Consider the following 22650-nt stretch of genomic DNA (forward strand, 5'->3'; position numbering starts at 1 on the left):
ATAACATTGAGGTTGGGTTTTTTTTTCCTGAATAAATTAGTAATATTTTTAAAACATGGAAACACATATATTGGTGAGGGGACAGTATTCTCAAGAACTGCTAATTAAGATGATTTGGTACCACAAAAAAATGCGTAGTCTTCAACCCACCTTTGCTCTTCTGGAAAAGCATCTTAAAGAACTAATTTAAGGATGTGTACAAAGACTGACTTGTTCTCTGCAATCTACATTGCTCTCTTTCTCACCTCTTTTGGGCCTGAACTCAAATGCCTTCTGCAAGAGGAAGCCTACAAGACATGTTACCCTATCTAACGTCGCAAAGGCCCACATACTATTTACCCCCCTTCCCTACCATATTTTCCGGTTGTGATTATGAGATCATCAACAAGAGATACTGTGCAGACTTTGAGTGTGTTCTCCAAATGTGCGATCTCAAGATTAGGACCACTTTGTCTACATGCCCAATATTGAACATGAATAATTGTTTCAAAATGGTCATCTAGTAATTTTGCACTATGCCTGGTGACTAGAAGAAGTTAAACGGAATTGGAATTCATTTTCGACAAAGTTATACTTTTTAAAAATGTAGGGAAAGTCCTGAAATTTAAATTCTTCACCAACTTTAACTCTTAAAAAAACAAAACAAAAAACAGACATTTGTTTTCTACTTCTGCAAAAACAAGAAGAAGATAACTTCAGTGGAAATTTTTAAGAGCCACTTTAGGAAGCACAAAGGAGAAAGTAACTTCCCAATTATAATGACTGGATAAGACCTTTTTATTCACATGTAGCTAACAAAAAACAAAATAGGAAAGTTTGCTGTTGTTGTTGTTGTTGTGGATGATGTTTTAAATCTCAAAACAGGAGATGCTGTTGAAGTATCAGGTGTATGATTTCTCCAGGCATATCCATTCTCAGCCCCAGAGGATTCTCAACGCATCCAGTGTGCTTTCTACATGAAAATGCGTATGTACAAACCCCTGGACCAGAGAAGTTTCCTTGGGAACTGTTTTTTTCTTTATGGTTATGTTGGTATCATTAAATTTCTACTAAAACTTTGACTTTACACTTAGTTGGGCAACACAAAGAAATAACTAGCTCAGTTTCTTTGTAATCTAGCTGCCTAAATCCACTGGTAAGACATCAGATCTTCCCCAAATGTTTCACGCATAGGGAGGACACATTATTCGTTAAGTAGTATTTTACATCAGTTCATTCTCTTCTGTAGTGCACAAAAATACTCTTTAGAGTATGTACAGCAGTTTTTTTTAAAAAAGTGTTGACTTCTCTCCCTTTTCCAATACAGCCATTATTGATGAACCATGGCCCCACACCCACCTCCACCCACGGCAGTGTCAGCCACAGCAAAGCTGTAATTAGGAACTGGATTCCTTCCAGTTTGCACATATCCCTGGACTGCTTCTCTTCAACCACAGTTAAGTATAGGCTCAAAACTGGTCACAGTCACGTTAAGATTATCCAAACAAAATACTGGGAAAATTAATCTGCTAAAATTAAACATTTTAGTTTAATAATGTACATAAAAGTCTTTATTAAAGTATAAATGACATGTTTTATTTAAAAAGTAATCATCCTCATCATACACATATAATTCCTTCTAAAGCAGTCTTGGAGATCTTTCACGTCATGTTCGGGGTTACGCATGTTTCACTGGCTCTGTTCCAGAAGCACGGCCACCACAAAGCAGGCTGTAATTCGTGAGCTATTATACACTGGGATTTTTGCAAATAAGGTACTTCATGAGGCAGCATAGGGAAAAAATTTAAAACACACAACTTACATCCATTTACAGAAATAACAGTTCCCAGTTGTGAACTAATTACTATGCTTGGAAAATGCTAGCATCCTCATAAAAATCTTGTTAAATTATGGTGCAAAATCTGAATTTTTTGCCAACTTGGAAAAGGGCACATTTTTGTGACGTCTCCTAAGCATTCCCCTGAGAGCATAAGGAATGTTATTAACTTAATGAAACGTTTCAGCTTCTAGAAGGGTCTTCATCAAGGGAATATCTCAGAGGCAAAGATTTCTTGAGGACTGTAAGAAAAATCTGTGGGTCTGTAAGTGGAAGAAAAGAAACAACCATGAAAAGTACAACCAGCTGAGAACTCACCCGGAGGAAGGGGTGAGAGATGAGAGGGTTGCCCCTAACCCAAATATTATTCTCCTTCTATAAACTGCTGGAATGCTTTTTCCACTTTACTTTGAAACTCTGCCATTTTCTGTGAATGAGCCACTGGGTTCCAAGGCACTCCCTTGTAAAATGCAGCTGCAGCAGGGCTTGGGAAGTGCCCACAGCACTAGTAAGAGTTCCAGGGGAGGGGGGAGATGATCACAAGTCAGCCTTTCTTCCTGGGAAGGAGTCTGACCAGCACCGCACTGTATCAGCCATACTAAGACAACTGACTGGTAGGAGCAGAGAGGTGGGTGATCTGGGCATAGGAGGAAGCCAACAGGTGCGGCAGGCTGGGAAGAAGGCCCCACACCAGGAGAGGAGGCCAGCAAAACTCAGAAGAAAGTACCTGGACCCCAAGGGCATTAGGGGATGGGAGGTGCTGCAAAAATGGAAGAAAGACCTTTGTTCTTAGGAAAGGAGGTGGAAATTTACACTTTGCTTTCTCCACCCTGTTCATGCTACCCTGCTTCCGAGCCCCAAAACTCAGGCAGGTACCCTGAGCATTAGAAGTCAAAGACAGGAGGGGTTAGCCTGCCTCAGAAGGCTTGGCCTGGGAACTCAATCACCAATCTCCCACTTTCCATGGCAAAGTGTTTCAAAGTCCACCTGTAAGCCAGTTGTCTGGAACATGACAGAGAATCCCTTCACGTGACAGAGAATCCCTTCACAAGATTACTTACTTGTGAGCAATTCTTTATGTGTAGTCTCAGTTTTAGAATGTAATCAATGTGCTCTCAATCTCCAAAATATTTTCTAAGGTATACAGAAAAAAAACGAACCTTTTATAAGGAAAAAAAATCCCCAACATTTGTGTCATCAAAAGGAAACTTTTGTATTGTACATTCATACATGGTAATACTTCCTATCGACATTTATTATTTAATTGACACTTAAGCACTAAGAATAAATGTTTGTTTTTAAACACAGAACAAATTCTACAATCTATCACTTCAATAAACCCATTCCATTATTAGGGAAGAGTTACAAATATTCTCTATTCAAGTACTTTATATCATTCTGGAAATACAATCAAGAGGCAATGCTTTAAGGCTACATATTAAGGCTACCTTGGTTATTTGAAATATGTATAAGTAACAAAGATACTTTTGCAGAAGGGGAATATAAATTAAACACTATTTCCATTTTAGGAAATGAAATATTATCACAAGCCAACAAGACACTCAAAATAGTATCTTAAAATTTATTGCTATAACTGAGCAATAATCTATTGCTCAAACTGCCCATTTCAGAACACCAAGAGATTCTCACTTTATCTTTTAAGCAAGGCTACATCAGAATAAAGACTTTTGAAATTAAACTTTCTTTTGTGTTAAAAGAGAAATTTATTACAATAAAATAAGTGCAAGTGTTATTAAAAATGCTGGTTAAAATTATAAAGTGTCTATATAATTTTTCTAGTATAAATACTGGAAGTAACATCAACAATTCTGTATGTACATAGAACTTTGAAAACAAAAGATCACGCACAAGGCCAAAATATAACTGCACACTGTCCTCTTAGGTATCACCATTCTCTTCTCCTGGTCCCAGATCACTCCAGAATATGAAAATATATACTAATTCCTCAGATTCCGAACTTCAAAATTTCAGTGTTTTCAATGTATATCAGTTGCCACACATTCACAATGCTTTGAAGTCATTATATTCTCACCAAGTGGTTCTAGTTCCCATATTTCCCTTTCTCAACAGACCTTGGGACAAAAAGTTGAGCTAGAAAAACTGCTTAGAGGAGCCAGCGTGACAGGTATTCCCAATGATTCATTTAAAAGTGGCGTAAGATGTTTTATAGATCTACAAGGCATGAAAGACAGTAAGTACATCAACATGTGAAGAAAATTAAGCAGCTCACCCTCTGCCTGCTTACTTGGCTCCATGGCTCTATAGAGTGGAAGAGGCAGAGCCGTGAGGAAGTAAGGACAAGCTGGAACCGCGGGGAGTGTGTGTGTTTGGGAGGGTGGAGGTGGACAGCATCACAGAGAAGGAGCTGGGGAGAAGTGTGTGATTATAAAGGGAAATGGAACAGTATTACCGGTCTGCTCTTGCCCACCCTGCTAAAGCAGGGACTGGCTCCAGCCTGGCCTCCCTCGGTGCATGCCAGTGGGGCTCTGGGGTGATTCTGTTCCCCCAGCACTGTGCAAACAGCCACTGCCTTTCAGACAGTGTGAGAACAGTTCCACAAACGTGAGGAACGAGATTATCGGTTTGGACGTTTCACAAATACCAAAGAGACTCGGAAAACAATTTTTACAAATGAGCCGCTTAATGCCCAGAGAGATTAAGTGGTTCAGCCAAAGGGAAGACAAGGATGCTAGATGTGGTAAGTATTCCTCTATGACGGCACTTATCACACTTGCATGTACATATAATTCACTTGGGATCTCATCCAAAATGCGCTGGGTCCCTGGTGGGGCCTCTGATTCTGGACGTATTGGCTCCTGGGAGAGGCCGGTGCTGTACGGACCTCACTTTGAGAAGCAAGGATCTATCGACAACACAAAGAGGGAGCCACCTCTGTCTCTCTGGGCCACAAGTACATCTTGGAAGTCCTGGGCAGAATGGAGACTCGCTCCAGTGTTATCTGCCTACCCAGGCACATCTCCGGGCAAAAGGTGCACTGCACGAGTGAGCAGCTATCTACAAGACTGTGTTCATGTGTTTTCTGAGAGCACCATTACTATATGAACAGCCCAACAAGTAACATAATTCAACTTGAGAAAAGGGAGAGGTCTGTTGGCTGGAAATAAAACTAATCTTTTTCTCATGTAGTCCTTCTTACAGTGAATAGGATATAAAGGTATAAAAAAAAATAGCATGTGAAATTTCATAATAAAAGGCCACATGTGCACGCAAATACATATAGTATGACTTCTAAGAAATAAAATGCATTTTATCAGAATAACGTGCTACCACTGCTCCCAGCTAAAATCATCTCCTCTTCCAAATACAAGGAAAAAACCTTGAATTGTAAGGAAAATGACTGCATTGCCTGCCAGCACAAGGCCACAGGCTCCCCATTTGATCTGAAACACAAGAAAAGAGGATTAAATCTTTACTTTCTTCATATTGCACTTTGAAAGTCTCTGTTATTTTCTGCATTAGAATCATCCAATGAAATATTACATAAAACTGCTAAAAGGCTTAATAATGTAATAGGCGGGAGACAGTGAACTATTCAGTAATTAGCCTAATTACTTCGTGAGGCTTGATAATTAAGTCTGTATCATCCTTATCATTTTCCCCATTAGACATATTTCTCAACTTGTTTTTAGTAGACGATGATTGCCTTAAGTAAAATACAAGCAGCCAGAACATAAAGGGTCCAATTATAATATTGGGTACTAAAAGTTCTATACCCATTGCCTTCTTTCAGAAAAATAGGAATTGGAGAGTTATGGACTGGTCTGTTTCTTTTTTAAGCTTTAAATAATAATCTGCATACCAATGAAAACAGCTTTGCAGCTTGGCAGATGGTTCTACAGAGGCACAGGAGGGGATGAGAGTACCCTCTAGTGGGCATTTTTTGTTTTAATTTAACCAGTAGAAAGAAAACCTCAATGAAAGGGGTTCTTCAAAAAACATGATGCATAAAAACAGAAATCCTTACAGCCAAACATAAGAAGCACTATTCTAAGACACAAGAAGAACAAGGTCATGACAATTTTGCATTCAAAAACCTTCAATGCTTCTCCATTATCTAGATAAGAGTTCAGACTGGCATGGCATTCAAGAGCCTGCCCAACTGGGCTTCACCAGCCTTTCTAGCCTCGATCTCAACCAGATCCTTTTGGCTCCATCATACTGAACTGTTCTTTATACCACATATTGCCTTTTCACACTTGGGTGCCATTCCATATAACAGCCTTCCCTACTTTAATCAAAACCTTATTTATCCTTAGAGGCCTACATCAAATGCCAGTTGGAATTTCTCTGTTCCTTGTGCTCCTATGGTGTTGTGATCATGTTTCAATTACCACACATAATACGTTTATAGTGTACTTACCCTTCAGGCTAGTTTCTGTGCTCTCTGGAACAGAGACAGTATCTAGCTCTTATTCCTGGTATCTTACAAAGAGCAGATGTTCCAAAGATTCAATGCCCCAAGTAAGATATCCAATGCCCCAAATAAGAGTTTCATGAAATTGAAACAGTATGTAGTGAGGGGAAATAAAAGCAAGTAGGACGAAAGACAGTGAATGTCAAAGAAGTGAATAAATTATACCCACAACGTGTGTTTTGGAGACAAAAAGAAAAATTTTGTATTAGCTGTGAAGACAGCATCTTATTCACTGTATCTGCTAGAGGCCGTGTAGTTGTCCCTCAAAATATGCCAACTGTATTGGGTTGAAAATTGTGTCCATGATCCTATTTGCAGGAGAAGAATGTGATGTGACGCTCACTTTGGAACCAGAAGAGCATTGCTATCATGGTCTCTGTGGATTGCCCTAAGAGGCAAAGACTTAAGCACAATTCCAGAAAATAGCTTAAAGTCGAAAAAGCAAGAAATCACATGGTCTGGCTAAAAGCTGTGAGAGAAACAAAGACAGCATTCGGAAAACATGGCCAAGACACTGAGAGGGAGATCTACAATGGAAGAGAGAAACTAAAAACACGTCTGGATTTGAGTATTAAGCCTAAACACTGGAAATGAAATCGATGTTCTGGACACAGGCCTTTGAAGTAAACTCAGCAACAACTGGGCAAAACAATAGAAGACAAAACTTACCACAGACACACGGGCAAGAATAACAGGAAATCCAAAGGCAGAGACAACAATTCCAGTAGTGAAAAAATACGCCAGCTCCCGGCAGGCGCTACTTGTGGCGTCCGAGTCATAAGTTGCTCTTTTGGCAATGAAATGGGGGATGGGAGAGATGACGTGAAATATCAGGACAAACAAGGGCCAGTAAACGCTGTCAGGTGGACCCAGAAGAAACGCAGAAAGAGAAGTTACGGTTACATTTTAAAGACACGCTGCCATTTCAAAGTCAGAAGCATCTTCACTGTCTAGGTCAAACGATCATTCATTTAGTTAATACTCGTACATGAGATGATTTATACCAGGAACAGATAAGATGTAATGATTAAAAATTACTAGTCCGTTAATATGTAGATAGTTTACATGGTGTTAAAAAAAAAAACAACCAACTATACAACGGGTAATCTAGAATCTTTATTGTTTTCTGTTATTAGTGAGCTGTAATTTTTTTTTTTTAAGATTTTATTTATTTATTTGACAGAGAGCCCAAGCAGGGGGAGCTGCAGGCAGAAGGAGAAACAGGCTCCCCGCTGAGCAGGATCCCAGGACTGAGCCACCCAGGCGCCCCCTGAGCTGTAATTTCTTAAAGACAGAATCTTCACTTAGTGAAGATGACTTCACCTAGTTATCTTTGCTTTCCCTACAGAACACAGTACAGTGCTTTGAACATGCTAATTCAGTAGAGGTCTTTTGAGTATATGCATGTTGGAAACCCTTCAGTGGCTTAGAAAAACCCAGATTCCTTGCCCTGGCCTACAAAGCTTTGTATGATCCATTCATTTTGTGCCATCTTCTCTTCATCCACTCAGTAGCCACACCAGCCTTTTTTCTGTTCCTTAAACACTTCTAAGGCTTCTGCACTAGCCATGCCCTCTGCTTGGAATGCTCCCCTCCTGCTCTTCACACTGTCTGGCTCCTTCTTATGTAATCTAAACTGAGAGGTCTCCTTCTACAAGTGGCTCTCCCTAACCATTCAATTTTATTTATTTATTATTATTATTATTTTTTTTTATTGAAGTATAGTTGACACACAATGTTACATTAGTTTTCAGGTGTACAACACAGTGATTCAACAAGTCTATACATTATGCTATGTTCACAAGTGTAGCTACCACCTGTCTCCATAGATCACTATTATGATGCCACTGACTCTATTTCCTATGCTGTGCCTTTTAACCCCATGACTTATTCATTCCATAACTGGAAGCCTGCATCTCCCACTGCCCTTCACCCATTCTGCCCATCCCTCCACCTTCCAACCCAACCATCAGCTTGTTCTCGTCAATAAATGGTGGCAGGAAAACTGAATAGCTACATGCAAATGAATGAAACTGGACCACTTTCTTACATCATATATAAAAATAGACTCAAAATGGACTAAAGACCTAAAAGTGACATCTGAAACCATAAAACTCCTAGAAGAAAACACAGGCAATAATCTCTGACATCAGCCTTAGTAACATTTTCCTAGATATGTCTCCACAGGCAAGGGAAACAAAAGCAAAATTAAACTACTGGGACTACATTAAAATAAAAACCTTTTGCACAGTGAAGGAAACCATTAATAAAATGAAAAGGTAACCTAATGAATGGGAGAAAATATTTGCAAATGATATATCCGGTAAGATGTTAATATCCTAAATATATAAAGAACTTATACAATTCAACACCAAAAAAACCCCCAAGTAATCCAATTTAAGAAGGGCAGAGGACCTGAACAGATATTTTTCCAAAGAAGAAATACAGATGGCCAACAGACACATGAAAAGATGCTCAACATCACTCAACATCAGGGAAATGCAAATCAAAGCCACAATGAGATATTATCTTACACCTGTCAGAATGGCTAGTATCAAAAAGACAAAATAAAACAAGTATTGGCAAGAATGTGGAGAAAAGGGAACCCTTGTGCACTGCTGATAGGAATGCAAATTGGTGCGACAACTGTGGAAAACAGTATGGAGGTTCCTCAAAAAAAAAAAAAATCAGAGTTACCCTATGATCCAGTAATTCCACTACTGGGTATCTACCCGAAGAAAACAAAAAAACACTAATTTGAAAAAGACATATGCATATCTATGTTCACTGCAGCATTATTTATAATAGCCAGAATACAGAAGTAACCCAAAAGTCCATCAATAGATGAAGGGATAAAGAAGATATGGGAGATAGATACATACACCCACACACACACACACACACACACACAAATATTACTCAGCCATAAAAAAGAATGAGATCTTGCATTTGTGATGACATGGATGAACACAGAGGATATCATGCTACGTGAAATAAAACTGACCATCCATTTTAAATACTTCAAGTTATCCTTAAGCACATAGCCCTCTTAACTTTTTGCACACACTTATCCCTATTTGATATTTCCTTGTTATGAAAACAAGAATCTAATTTGTCTTAATCAATCACCATTTATCTCCATGGCCTAGAATGAGGTATTCCATTAATACTTACTGAATAAACAAAATGAATTTTAAGTATGAAAGTTATAAAAATAAATATGCTTACCACCAAAAATTTTAGATAGCCTTTACTGTAAGAGGCAACTATAATACTGTAATGTTTTGCATTATTTTAAAAATTGCCATCTGCTATTCAATTACATTTTCTCTATAACTACTTCAAAAATATGTTTCTCCATCAGGTAGATGTTTATTATGCTTCGTTCCTTAAGCGAAAAAAAGCACAGTCTGTACTCACGTTTATGTATCCACATCACAGAAACACATAGCACCACAACAGACATCCACCCTGATAGTCAGCACCTCTAAGCAGAAGTTGTGGCAAAGCTACACTGTGATGAAAGCTTATTTCAGCCACAGATTAGAAGTGTAGGATAGTAACCAGAAAGCAGGAAGGGAAAGGAACCTTCATCAAGAGGTCTCAGGATGTAAACATTGAATTTTAACTCCTAATTTCAAATTATAGGGATTTTTGTGTGTTTCAAGAATCACCAAACAGTATCAGTGAAGGGACCTTTAGAGATTCTCTAGTTCAAAGTCCTTATTTTACCAGTGAGGAAATGGAGATACAGAGAGGAGAAGAGGTCTGGAATAGATCCAGCTGGGACCTGACATGCCCACAGCCAGGAGCTTTTAATTCTTCCTAGAACACAGTGAGAGTTTTCTGTAAAACAACGTAGGAGACTAAGTTCCCATTCACAGTAAGCCATCAATAGTCAACTACAAGAACTGTTAATATAGAAGCAACCTTGTTTATACACAAAATTTAAATATTAAATGTTAACTCTTCAGAAAACATATAGGCCAGAGATTGGCAAACTTCTGCAAAGACCAAACAGTAAATATTTTAGACTTTACAAGCTGCAAGCTCTCTCTCTCAACTACTCTGTCCCTGTAGTAGAAAAGTAGCCAAAGATAGTACCTAAATGAGCGTCGCTGAGTTCCGATAAAATGTTAATTACAAAAATAGGCATCAGGCCTCTTTGGCCTGTGCGCCAGTTTGCTGACTCCTAATATAGACGATAATCCTGGGTTATCATCGTTAAGATACAAAACTAATTTCTTTGTCGTAGCAGTAATGTCTCATTTTTTTCTTAACCTTATAAAGATCACAGAGAATTAAAACACCTGGATTTAGAGTTGGTTACGAATAACAGTCAAGAGATTCAGAACCTGAGTCCAAACTGAACAGGAGTCACTTAAGGCTGTGGAATTTGGGTTAAGTCTTTAACCACTATGGGCTTTGGTTCTCCAGCTAGAAATGAGGATAACTTAGATCCTTAAAACTAGACTCCGGTAATAGCTGCAAACGCTCTGGACTAATGTCAGTTATTGCTTATAACTGGCTCCCTCTTGTGTATACACAATTTCTGTGATAGCTGGCCAGGACTGGGGTGAGAGATTTTTTCTTTTTTAAGATTTTATTTATTTATTAGAGAGCGCGAGCGAGAGAGCACGAGTAGGGGCAGGGGAAAGGGAGAGGGAGAAGCAGGTTTCCCGCTGAGCAGGGAGCCCAATGTGGGGCTCAATCCCAGGACCCTGGTATCATGACCTGAGCTAAAGGCAGACGCCCAACCGACTGAGCCACCCAGGCGCCCCTGGGGTGAGAGATTTGAACATATCAATATCCTACTGACTCGCTCCAGTTGGTTTAAGTTAGTTCCATCATCTTCTGTGCAGTTAGTTGCTCAAGCCAATCACCTGGGAGGCAACCCCAAACCCTTTCCCCTTGCTGAACCGTGACATCAGTTAACAAAACCTGTTAGTTCTGCCAACCTGGATCTCCCTCCTTCCTTTCTTCCCACTGCTACTGCCACGGCCTACATTATGCTTGATTTATGACAGCAGTGCCCTGCTACTCACCCTGACTGCACTCTCAGCACCTTGCTACCCATGCTCACACTTGGGCCAGACTGACCTTAAAACATAAACCCCCTCACCCTCTAAACCTATTCTCGAGATACTTCTCCAGCTCCTACTGCCTGAAGTATAAAATCTCACCTCCTTTACATGGCATACAGTGCCCTAAAGACTGAATGATTCCACATCCTTGAACAACCCTTCTTCTGCCCATCCCAGCTACACTCTATGCTCTACCATAATGAACCGCATGTGGTTTCCTCAACAATCTATATGCTCTCATGTCTGTGAACCTCAGCATAGGACTTCCTTACTGTCCAAAGTCCTCTTTCCCCAGTTGTCTGCATGGCCTGCTTCCTTATTTCCTTTACATTTCTGCTCACATGGTACCCTCTCCGAGAGGCCTGCCCTAACCACTCTCTCCCAGGCATCTGTACCCTTTACCCTTTATTCTTCATAACATTTCTGCCACTGACAGAATGGACATTTTTGAATCTGTTTATTGTCTGTCTCCCCCACTGAAATATACACTCTGAGAGCAGGGCCTCGGTTCTCTTATTCCTTAATCCTCCATTCCCGTAATGGTGGCTGGTACATGGTAAGCACTTGACCAATAGCTGCTGAATAAAGAAATTTTGTTGAATGTTCCCTCTGCCTGGAATGCCCTCCCCTAACTCATCAGTCCCACAAACTCTTATCAGGCACCACGTCTCGGCTTAAAGAGCACTGCTTCTCTGCAGCCCTCCCTGACTCTCCCAGGGAAGACTCAAATACACCTTTTCAAAGCACTCAGTGTCCTTTGCACTCAACTCCACTACAGATCAACTGGATAGTTGCCTGCCTGCCTCTCAGGCACAACTAGAACTGTGAGCTCCTTGAGGACAGGACTGTGTCTCTTCATTCTTGTATCCCCAGCTGCTCCAGAGTAGGTGCTCAGTCAATGCTTACTAAATGAATACCTCAAGTTTAAAAAGAGCTTTTCTCTCTGTACAGATACAACTGACCCGTGAAGGGACCTGGACTTCACTAACTCATTGGTGAGAGCCTGGTGCTACACTGACCAAACTTGCTAACACTCATACTAACGGTGACGAAGGTACAAAAACAGGAATGGTTCTTTTTGAGATGATAACTTACCCATAATCTTCTAAGGCACATCCCAGCATGAGAAAAGTCAGTCCAATAGCCCCACTGAAGGATAATGCCACGAGAGCTGTGAAAAATAAAACCAAGAGTTAAAGATCCCAGATCAGTGGTTGCCAGGGGCTAGGGGAGGAGGGGAGGAATGGGGAGTGCCTACTAATGGGTATGGAGTTTCTTCTGCGGGTGATGAAATGTTCTGGAATTAACTAGCAGTGATGGTTGCACAACCTTGTGAATATACTAAAAACCACAGAATTTTACACTTTTTTTTTTAAAAGATTTTATTTATTTATTTGACAGAGAGAGAGAGCACAAGCAGGGGGAGCAGCAGAGGAAGAGTGAGAAGCAGGCTCCCCGCTGAGCAGAGAGCCCGATGTGGGGCTCAAACCCAGGACCCCAGGGTCATGACCTGAGCAGAAGGCAGACGCTTAACTGACTGAACCACCCAGGTGCCCCCAATTTTACACTTTAAAAGGGTTAATTTTATTGTATGTGATTTATATCTCAATAAAAACATTCAGTTAAAGAAAGAATTAAAAGGTTCCCAATTTAAGCGAAGATAGTGATTTACCTATTTCATTAGCTGATGTCACATTTGACTGGCAAATGACTGCCGATGCCCACCACTTTAAAATCATTAGGTGAGAAAGGTCTCAAGCATTTCCCAACCCCTATCTAATACATAAATTCCCTCTTTTCATTACAAGAGGCCAGCCAGCCTGTCTGCACAACTCCAGTGAAGGGAATTCATGACCGCCTGAGGCAGATCATTTCCTTCTGACAGTATCCAAATGCTGAAAATCCTCTCTTTAAATTATATCCCAAACTGCCTCACAGTAATATACATACCCTTTGATCATTTTGCCTCCCCCAACCACAGTACTTCAAGTATTTGAAGACTGCTTTCATGTCTTCCTAGAAAATTATTCCCAACTAGTATCCACCGAGTAAAATATTTATTCCCTGCATCTGTTCAACACTAATCTCTGGGGGGGCAGGAACGTATTTGTCCTTGTAACTCTGCTGAGTGGGAGACAGAGCATTAGGGCCGTTAAACAATCTTGAGCTCTGAGTCACCACCAACAGGGGTTCAAATCTTAACACTGCCACCAACTGGTTGTGTGACCTCAGAGAGAAACTGAACCTCTCTCCTTCTGATTACTCACCTGTGAAATGGGAATAAATAAATGAAAATAAATAAAATAAAATCTCTCTCCATCTGATTTCTCACCTTATCATGGAGCTGATGGGAAATAAAGGAGATAATCTATGGGAAGTGTCTGGCAAAAGGAGGTGCTCCATAAAGAAAGGTTGCCTGATGAAGGTATCTGCTCATTTTAGCAACGTTCTTTCCTAAAGGTATAAACCCAAAGCACAGGACACAATTTAGCCAAATTTCCTTCTGAAAAAATCCATACTGCTCAAAATTATTCAGTAACTTAATTAACATTTTGATTGCTTCCTTTTAAGAGATTTGGGGAGACTGTCTTATAGAAAGATGCCAAGGTGCTTTTTAAAAACATCTGCAAGTATACAGACATTAGGGAACAAGGAAGGGCTGTCAATTTTAATTTTTATATTTTTCCATGTAGTACGTCACTCTTTAAAGAAAAACTTACAAAATTAACTTTTCACATTTTTCATGACAGATGGTCTTTTCCCGGTTGGCACTGTCCCTTCCCTGTGTCTGACCATCTGCATCACTCCCTCCTGCAGGAGACCTTTCAAAGCTAGGAACCATAGATGTCTTCTGTTCTGTGACACTGATCTCTCAAGGGTCACAAATGTACCTCCAGCTGATTCTTTTTTTTTTTTTGGGTATCACATCCTCTGCCATCTTTTAAAGTTGGATCTAACTAGGAATCCAATTTCATTTCTTTCCACTGTACACTTCTACTGAGACACTGCATTCAACCCAAAGCTCCCTGGTACCACAAGGGCCAAGCCACATCTGATGCTGCAGCCCAGAACAGGTCCTAAGAACTAGGCCTGCACCTCCTGCTCCACTCTGGACTTCTCTGCTTGGGCAGCCAACAAGGACCTCAAATTCAACATGTGTAAAACTGAAACATACCACCCTCTCCTTCCAAACACACTTCTTCCCTTTAAGTTCTTCTTTTTTTTTTTAAGATTTTATTTATTTATTTGACAGAGAGAGCAAGCACAGCAGGGGAAGCGACAGGCAGAGGGAGAGGGAGAAACAGGCTCCCCACTGAGCAGGGAGCCAGATGTGGGGCTCCATCCCATCTCAGGTCAAATCGTGACCTGAGCCGAAGGCAGACGCTTAACCGACTGAGCCATCCAGGTGCCCCTTTAAGTTCTATCTTGAAAGACCAACCAACACTATCATCACACTCTGTCTTAGAGAAAATTAGCAAGTCAAGGTGACTCAATCTCCCAAATGTCACTCAAACCTACCGCTATAGACTGAATGAGTGTATCCCCTCCCCAGTCTCATGTTAAATCCTAGTGCCAATGTGATGGTATTTGAAGCTTCCAGGAGGTGATTAGGTCATGAAGGAGGGGCCCTCATGGATGGGACTCCGGAGCTCCCTTGCCCGCTCTGCCATGTGAAGAGGACACAGAGAGAATACAGCGGTCTGTGAATCACGAAGCAGACATTCACCAGACCCTGAATCTGTTGACACCTTGATCTTGGACTTCTCGGGATCCAGGACTGAGAAATAAACGTTTGCTGTTTAAGCCACCCAGTTTCTGGCATTTTTGTTAGAGCAGCCCTAAGGGACTGAGATGTCCACCCTCTTCTCTTGAACCCGCCCTCATCATTTCACACCTGCCTCCAACTGTTGACTCTTGCAATCCATCCTCCACAGGGCAGGCAGTGATCTCTCAAATAAACAGAGACGGTGTCACCCCTTCACAGCTGCTCTCACAGCCTACGGAGTTGTTTGGCACATGTTCTCTCCACTTAAAAAACTCCGTCCTTGCTCCATCCTTGGTAAGGCTTTACCTTACTGACCTTTTTAGATTCAATGCAAAATTGCCTCTTTTGTGAGAGCAGTCCTCTTTCTCCCAGGAGTAGGGTTAAATAATCCCATTTGTGTTAGTTTCCTGGCGCTGCTATTAACAATGTACTACAAAGTGGACCCTTTAGAACCAGAGGATTTTATTTTCTCACAGTTCTGGAGGCTTGACGTCTCTAATCAAGGTGTTGGCAGGGCCATGCTTCCTCTGAAGGTTCTAAGGCAAGAATCTTTCCTTGCTTTTTCCTAACTCCTGGTGGTCACTGGCAATCTTTGGTGCTTCTTGGTGTCTACCTGCATCATTCTAGTTTTTGCCTCTGTTTCCATGTGGTGTTCTCCCTATGTCTCTACATTCAAATTTCCTTTTTTATAAGGACACCAGTCATTGGATTAGGGTACACTCTAATCCAGTATCATCTTAACTTGATAACATCTGCCAAGATCCTATTCCCAAATAAGGTCACATTCACAGGTACTGGGGAGTTAGAACATGACCATTTCTTTTGAGGGATACAATTCAATCCACAACACCATCACTGTGCTCCTCCTGTTATCTAAGCACATCTTGGACACTTCAACAGTAATATAATTATTTCCAGTTCTGTCACCCCAAAATTACTATTATCTTTTTATCCCAAGTCATAGGCATACTGTAGTCCCTCAATAAAAGGTGAACTATCTGTAAAATGCTTCTTTCCCTTAGTCCTTTTCCACTTCATAGTCTATCTTCTTTTTCACTACATCACAATTTCTACCATATTCACACATAACCATTTTTATTATTTGATAGTCTGGGGGCATGACTAAACAGCACAGTGCAGCACTGAGATACTACTTGTCACCTGTTCTGCATTGGCTTCAAATGGGCATGTCACACACTGGACACCGTCCAAGTGTATCATATTTACTAAACTGATATAAAAGTCAGCCAGAAATAATGATAAAATGTGTCTGCCGCTAAGAGCTCACATACTCAAATTTCAGAGTGCACACACATGCATGCAAATATACTCTATACATGTTTATAGCAGATACTGATTAACTGGGAAGATCCTTGGGTACAAATTCCAAAGAGGACGATAATTCCAACATAGAAACAAGTTACACTACTCTATTCAAACATTAGAAATCGAATGGTTTCCCACCAAAATAACAGGAAGCCTTCCCATAGCCTCTCCCACCGCTGCCATCTCCCATTTCTCTAAAGGCATACAGGTAAGGGAAGGGGTATTCTTGGTATCCCCTTTTTTAACTGCCCCATTCAAAAACGTACTGTTCAAACACTACTTTCTTGTCCGTCCACAAACACTAAAGAAAGTAGCGATAACATTCCACCTAATCTACAACTACAATAACATTCCACCTAATCCACAACTACGAGAAATACAGAAATACAGAATTTCTGGGGGCTTTCCGTTGCCTGCAGTCAACTCTGCTCAACTGGAAAAATCATCAGTACCGAGAAGATTAAGAGCCCCGGTGCCGAGAAGACTAGAGACAATAGCTGCTCTGGAGGAAATGGGAAACTGCGGAGCTGCAGGAAGAGGGAGGAGAGGCGTTAGGGTGGACATGTCAGGAAGTGAAAACCCAGTCTGTTTAAAACTCGGCAGAGGTGGGGGCGGGGGGGGGGGGCGCTCCGAGGAACTGAGGAGCCGGGAGGTGATGCTCCAGGCCAAGCCGGGTGTCCCAGGAAGGCACTGCTCCTGGCTCCGCCTGGAGGGCCCGGGAGAGCCGGGCAAGAGCGTGAAGACCAGTGAGATTCCACCCGCACCCCGCGGGGCGAAGGGAGAGGGCGAACGCCTACCCCCACCCCGGGGAGGCAGGGAGGGCGGCGGGCCTGGGGGATGCCGTTCCCTGCCCACGCGCTGAAGGCGCAGCTCCAGGCTTAGCCCGGGACGGAGGCGACACCCCACCGCAGGACCAGGGAGCGAGCTGGGGGGCCACGGATATACCTTTAACGCCCGCCATGTCTCCCGAGCTAGGGCCGCGGCTGCTTCCGGCTTCCTGCCACGGCCCGGCTGCCGCCCAGACCCGGCCACGCACCGCACCGCGGTTCCCGGGCCCGCCCCTTCGCACGGAGCCCTACCCCTGCCGGTACCGATCCGCCCCGCCCCGCCCCCCAGAGCCCCGCCCCTGGGGTCCGAAACCCGTCTCGCAGAGCCCCGCCCCTGGCGATCCCGATCCTCCCCGCCCCGCCACGCACAGCCCCGCCCCTGCTTGTCCAAGATCCGCCACGCCGAGCCCCGCCCCTGCCGGTCCCGATCTGCCCCTCCCGGACACACAGCCCTGCCCCTGTTTGTCCAGGATCCGCCACGCAGAGTCCCGCCCATGCCAGTCCCTTGTGGGTTTCAAGTTCACTCCAAATGCATACAGCCCGGCCGCTGGGGTCTCGATCTCTCCCGGCCTAGCCACTCAGAGCCCCGCCCCCGCCGGTCCCCCCTCGCCTCTCCCCCTCCACTCAGAGCCGGATCCCAGCTGGTCCCAAGCTCACTCCCGCCACGCAGAGCCCCGCCCGCGCCACGCAAAGCCCCGCCCAGTTCGCCCATAACCCCGCCTCCAGCCCTTAGAGTTCCGCCCCACCCGGTGATCCAGGTCCTGAGGTTGTCCTGGAAACCCGGTCTCAGCGTGTAAACCCGACCTTGCCGCTGGAGCCCTCCTCCTAGATCTTGAGTCCTACGGGTAATCCCCGAACCTGCCCCACGTTCACTCCTTCAATCCGTCGGCTGGGGCCTTGGCTCCTCCCGCACCGCTGGGTCCGCGGGCCAAGACACTCCAGCGCAGCCAACCCAGTTCAGGTCCAGCGCAACCAAGACCCAGAATTGCGGTTCCTGGCTACAAGGAATCTCTGCCTGAGGGTGGAGAACGAGAAAATGGGGAGAAGGAAGGGGGGAAATTACAATCGGTAGGGAAGGAAGGGACACCCACTTACTGAGCAGCATTATTCTCTGAGCCCCAACGTGCTTGTGTGTGTGCCGGTCTGCGTTTACCTGACTGTGACTGCGGCCGAGCTGGAGATGGGAGCACCAGAGAAAAGGCCCCGAGGAGACATCCCTCCTGAAGATCTTGGCATTTGCATGGACTTGCCTTGCTTAATACTAACTTAACACTTTTCAAGCACTCGTTTTCTCCCTTACACCCTGGTTTATTTAGAGACACGAAGACCAATAACCTCTTTTCCATCTGAAACGTTCATGAACCTTTAAATAAATATTATTCTTAGACCTTAGGACCTCAAAGTCTGCAGGTAACCAAGGCCAATTTAAACTTCCTGGGGCCATTTTGTACTTACTTTTCCTCACAGGAATGGAAGGTTTTGTCTTGGTGGGGCCAATCTGGAAGAGACCTTAAAAGCCATTTGATCCAGTGCTTTATTTTACCTTTATGAAAAGAGGCTCAGAAAAGGTAGGACTTCCCAACTCTTTGGAGGTTGGATTACAAGCCACTTATGCCTCATTGTAGCTGAGAACTACTGCCCCTTTTCTATTGCTTTTTTCTAATTTTCAAAGAGACTGAAAGATAAAGGGGTTCCCCTGGCTGCCTGAGAAGTACAAATTCTCACCACCACCACCTTTCAGGATCCCCATTCAGTTTACCTTTTGAAAACTGTGAATTTGTTTTTCTAGCCTGTCCCATTTCTCCTCATAGATGTAAGGTACACTTATTAAAAACATTGTGTTGCTAATACCTAGCTCACTGTAGACCCCTGCAGGTCCAGAATTACACTGTGCTCTACTTTGTAGCCTGCAATCTACTCAAAATTGTTGAGAATGTTTTTTTTCCCTCTTTTGAGTATCATATTCTTTCTAATACCTGTTAAAGCATTCAGGGGAAACTGCCTATCAGCCAGCCATAGGCTGGAAGCCTGTCCTTTTTAACTCCTTTACCATAGTGCCAAGCTGCTCTCATGAGAAAGTTCAGACTTTTTCCCCGTTAATTGATTAGGATTTTCTATGGGGTCAGATCTTCCCATTTCCCTTTCTATTCCCAGGCATCCAGCAAGTGTTTGAAAAGCCATATATAAAGGTTTGCTGGAGCCTTCCAAGTCAGCCTGAGGCCAGTCCCACAGAAGGGAAGTGATTTTGGAGAAAAGTGACATTACCTCAGAGGTGCAGCTTGGTTTGAGTGCCTTAGGCTTAGCAGTAAGAAACTGAAAGATGGTGAGAAGCAAAAAGATGAGGTGTTTGCTCAGGGGTAATGTCTGGAATCAGAAAAATGCAGAGACAGTATTCGTCTCTAAATTAGGTTCCTGGACCTTATTCCTAAGTGTGTGTGGGAGGGGGTTGGGGGTGGGGTAGGAAGGCTTCCCACACAACACCAAGCAATTCTTGGACACCAACAGGGTGTCCTACAATTCAGTTCAATTTTGATACTATCTACCTGGAGATAGCATCAAATTCCACAGGTTAAGGGTTTAGTCCTATGAGACTCCGCACCTCTCACCCTCCGACGCCAGTCACAAGCCAGGTTGTTACCTATGCTTCTGACCTACCTTGGACTTGAGACACCAGTTTTAAGTCGAGGTTGTTACCTGTACTTCTGATGGACTGGCTATAAATCAGAGGTTCCCAGGACCTCCTCCTGTTTAATTTGCTAGAGTAGCTCACAGAATTCAAAGAAACATTTTGCTTACTAGATCACTGGTTTATTTTAAAAGGCTATCCACTCGGGGATCCTGGGTGGCTCAGATGGTTGAGCATCTGCCTTCGGCTCGGGTCACGATCCCAGGGTCCTGGGATCGAGTTCCGCATCGGGCTCCCTGCTCGGTGCAGAGCCTGCTTCTCCCTCTCCCTCTGCCATTCCCTCTGCTTGTGCTCTTCTGTCTATCTCTCTGTCAAATAAATAAATAAATAAATAAATAAATAAATAAATAAATAAAGGCTATCCACTCAGGAACAGCCAGATGGAAGAGATGGATACGGCAAGGTGTGGGGAAAGGACACTGAGCTCACGTGCCCGCTCCAGGTGTACCCTTCTGTCCACATCTCCAGGTATTCACCAACTGGAAGCTCTCTGAAACCAATGCTTCTGGGTTGTTTTTTTTTTTTGTTTTTTTTTTTTAAGATTTTATTTATTTGAGAGAGAGAGCAAGCATGAGAGGGGGGAGGGTCAGAGGGAGAAGCAGACGCCACTGAGCAGGGACACCGATGTGGGACTCGATGCTGGGACTCCAGGATCATGACCCCAGCCGAAGGCAGTCGCCTAACCAACTGAGCCACCCAGGCGCCCCTCTTCTGGGTTTTTATGGAGGCTTCATTACATAGACACAATCAATTAAATCACTGGCCATTGGCAACTGATTCAACCTCCAGCCCCTCTCCCCTCCCCGGAGGTCATGGGATAGGACTGAAAGTGCCAACCCTCTTAAAAACATGGTTGGCTCCATTGGCAACCAGCTGGATCCTTAGACGCTTTCCAAAAGTCACCTCATTAACAAAAGACATCTTTATCACTCTCTACACTTAAGGGAATTCCAAGGGTTTTGGGAGCAGTGAGCCAGGAACTGTGGATGAAGACCAAATATATGTAAGAAAAATATTTTGGTCATCTAAATGATCAGATATATACTTCTTATAAATCACAATATCGCAGTTCCCAACAAGGTTCCTGCCCACGCCATCTGTCCTTTCCAGTTTACTAAACACTCTAAAAGAGAAAGCCTCTTTCTAAAGGCTTTAACCATCCCCTGAGAAAATCTGCTTTCCTTTTGCCAGATCTGCACTGAAAAATTGTTCGTCCACTTACCCATTCCATGTTTCCTCAAGAATAAAAGAGTCACCAAAAAAGAAAGTAAAACCCTAGAAGCTGAAACCTACCCCCAACTTGGATGTGTAAGATCCACGTCCTCCACCATGCTGCCTAGGACTTCAGTGAACCACTTTAGATAAACTGTCAGTCTCTCCTGGCATTGAATTCCCTCACACTATGAACTAGGTTATATTATCTCCATCTTGCAGATGGGAAAACTGAGGCTCAAATAGTAACTAGGGAGTAGAGAAGCTGAGATACAACCCAAAACCGTCCAACTCTACAGTCAGACAGTCAGCACTCGTACTACTCCCTCTAAATCTGTTGTAGGAATTAGAAGAACAGCAACCTCCTGTGTTTTACAGGGCAATCAAATCCATTTGTTCATTTTGATTTTCCCTTACATATCTATTAGTATCTGGCATACAGTTTACACAAAATATTGGTTGAATTAACAAAAATTAGTAAGTTTGTCTTCCACAGTACCATCTCTCCCTATCCTACAGAAAAGATCTAGCTTCAAACCCCAGCTCTGGGTAAATGTCTCCATGAGGTAGGTTTTACAAAAACTGCCTCTCAGAACTTTTTGAGAATTAAATGAGAAAACAAATGTATATCTCAGGGGTATGCAAGATAGATGCAGTGGCATGCAAGATAGATGCAGTGGCAACCATCTGCACTGGGGTAGGCTCTCGAATCAATTCTTAAGTCAAACCTAAGGGTGATGCAACCATTGAAATCAGTCAATGTTAGTTTCTCTCCCTAACTCTCAACCACTACTTCTTTTCACACAGCCATTCCCTTTACAGAACCTACAATTCAAATCTCTGCCATTTTACGTAGGCAGATCTCTGTCATTCCAAGGATGTAGAAATAAGGGCCAAAGGCACAAGTTTCTTTTGAAGCTTTTTTCTATTTGTGTTGTTCACTCCCTACAACCCAAGGTTTCAGTGTAATTCCAGCCCCAATACTGACCTGCAGTGATCTACTTTGTCCTACAATCAGTTAACAATGACAATAGCTCCTATTTCGTGAGTACTCACTTGATAGCAGTTTATACGGTCCCTAATTCCTCCACTGCAGGGTTGCTCCAATTATCTCTATTGTACAGGTGATAAAATTAAGCCTTAGTTTAAGAAACTTGTCGAATATGACAGTCCTTAAGTAGAAAAACCAGGATTTAAACGCAGTCTTCTGATCTCAAACCAATACTGTAGCATTATGACAAACACCATGATTTATCTTTAAAAAGAACAACCAAAACCTATTTATTTGACCTAAACTCCCTCATAGATGTTTCCAGCAGGGAAAGTGTCCTGTTGCTGTGATAACTGTTTCTGGAATTCAACGTTTGTGTTCACTCCTTACACAATGGTGTTTCATCAGCAGTATTAGGATCCAACTTGAACATTCTTCCAGACAGAGACAGTACAGGGATGATTCAAATGCTTTTGATTTGCAGCA

At 42.8% G+C, this 22650-nt stretch overlaps 1 protein-coding gene across 2 annotated transcripts; it reads right to left on the reverse strand.

Annotated features, from left to right (window-relative positions):
• Positions 1 to 1549: 1549 nt before the first annotated feature.
• Positions 1550 to 17529, reverse strand: LEPROT (leptin receptor overlapping transcript). 2 transcript variants are annotated; one of them, XM_078073001.1, is made up of 5 exons: positions 17394 to 17529; positions 13689 to 13810; positions 12452 to 12527; positions 6942 to 7128; positions 1550 to 5238 (listed from the first exon to the last, which is right to left on the reverse strand). In XM_078073001.1, the coding sequence occupies exons 3-5, from the start codon at positions 12478 to 12480 to the stop codon at positions 5122 to 5124; spliced, it is 333 nt and encodes a 110-aa protein (XP_077929127.1). In that variant the 5' UTR covers positions 12481 to 12527; positions 13689 to 13810; positions 17394 to 17529; the 3' UTR covers positions 1550 to 5121. The 2 variants fall into 2 exon arrangements, with proteins under 2 accessions (XP_077929127.1, XP_035933607.1); XM_036077714.2 differs by lacking the exon at positions 13689 to 13810.
• Between the last annotated feature and the right edge of the window lie 5121 nt (positions 17530 to 22650).

Source organism: Halichoerus grypus, chromosome 5 (assembly GCF_964656455.1).
Source record: "Halichoerus grypus chromosome 5, mHalGry1.hap1.1, whole genome shotgun sequence".
NCBI classification, from domain to species: domain Eukaryota; kingdom Metazoa; phylum Chordata; class Mammalia; order Carnivora; family Phocidae; genus Halichoerus; species Halichoerus grypus.

Bases quoted from the DNA above. Each gene is read 5' to 3' on its own strand.
- LEPROT (XM_036077714.2), bottom strand. The intron at 7,129-12,451 runs GTAAGTTATCAT...TCCACCTGACAG, and splicing joins TGTGCCTTAGAAGATTATGG to CGTTTACTGGCCCTTGTTTG. The intron at 5,239-6,941 runs GTAAGTTTTGTC...CTTGTGTTTCAG, and splicing joins TTCTTGCCCGTGTGTCTGTG to ATCAAATGGGGAGCCTGTGG.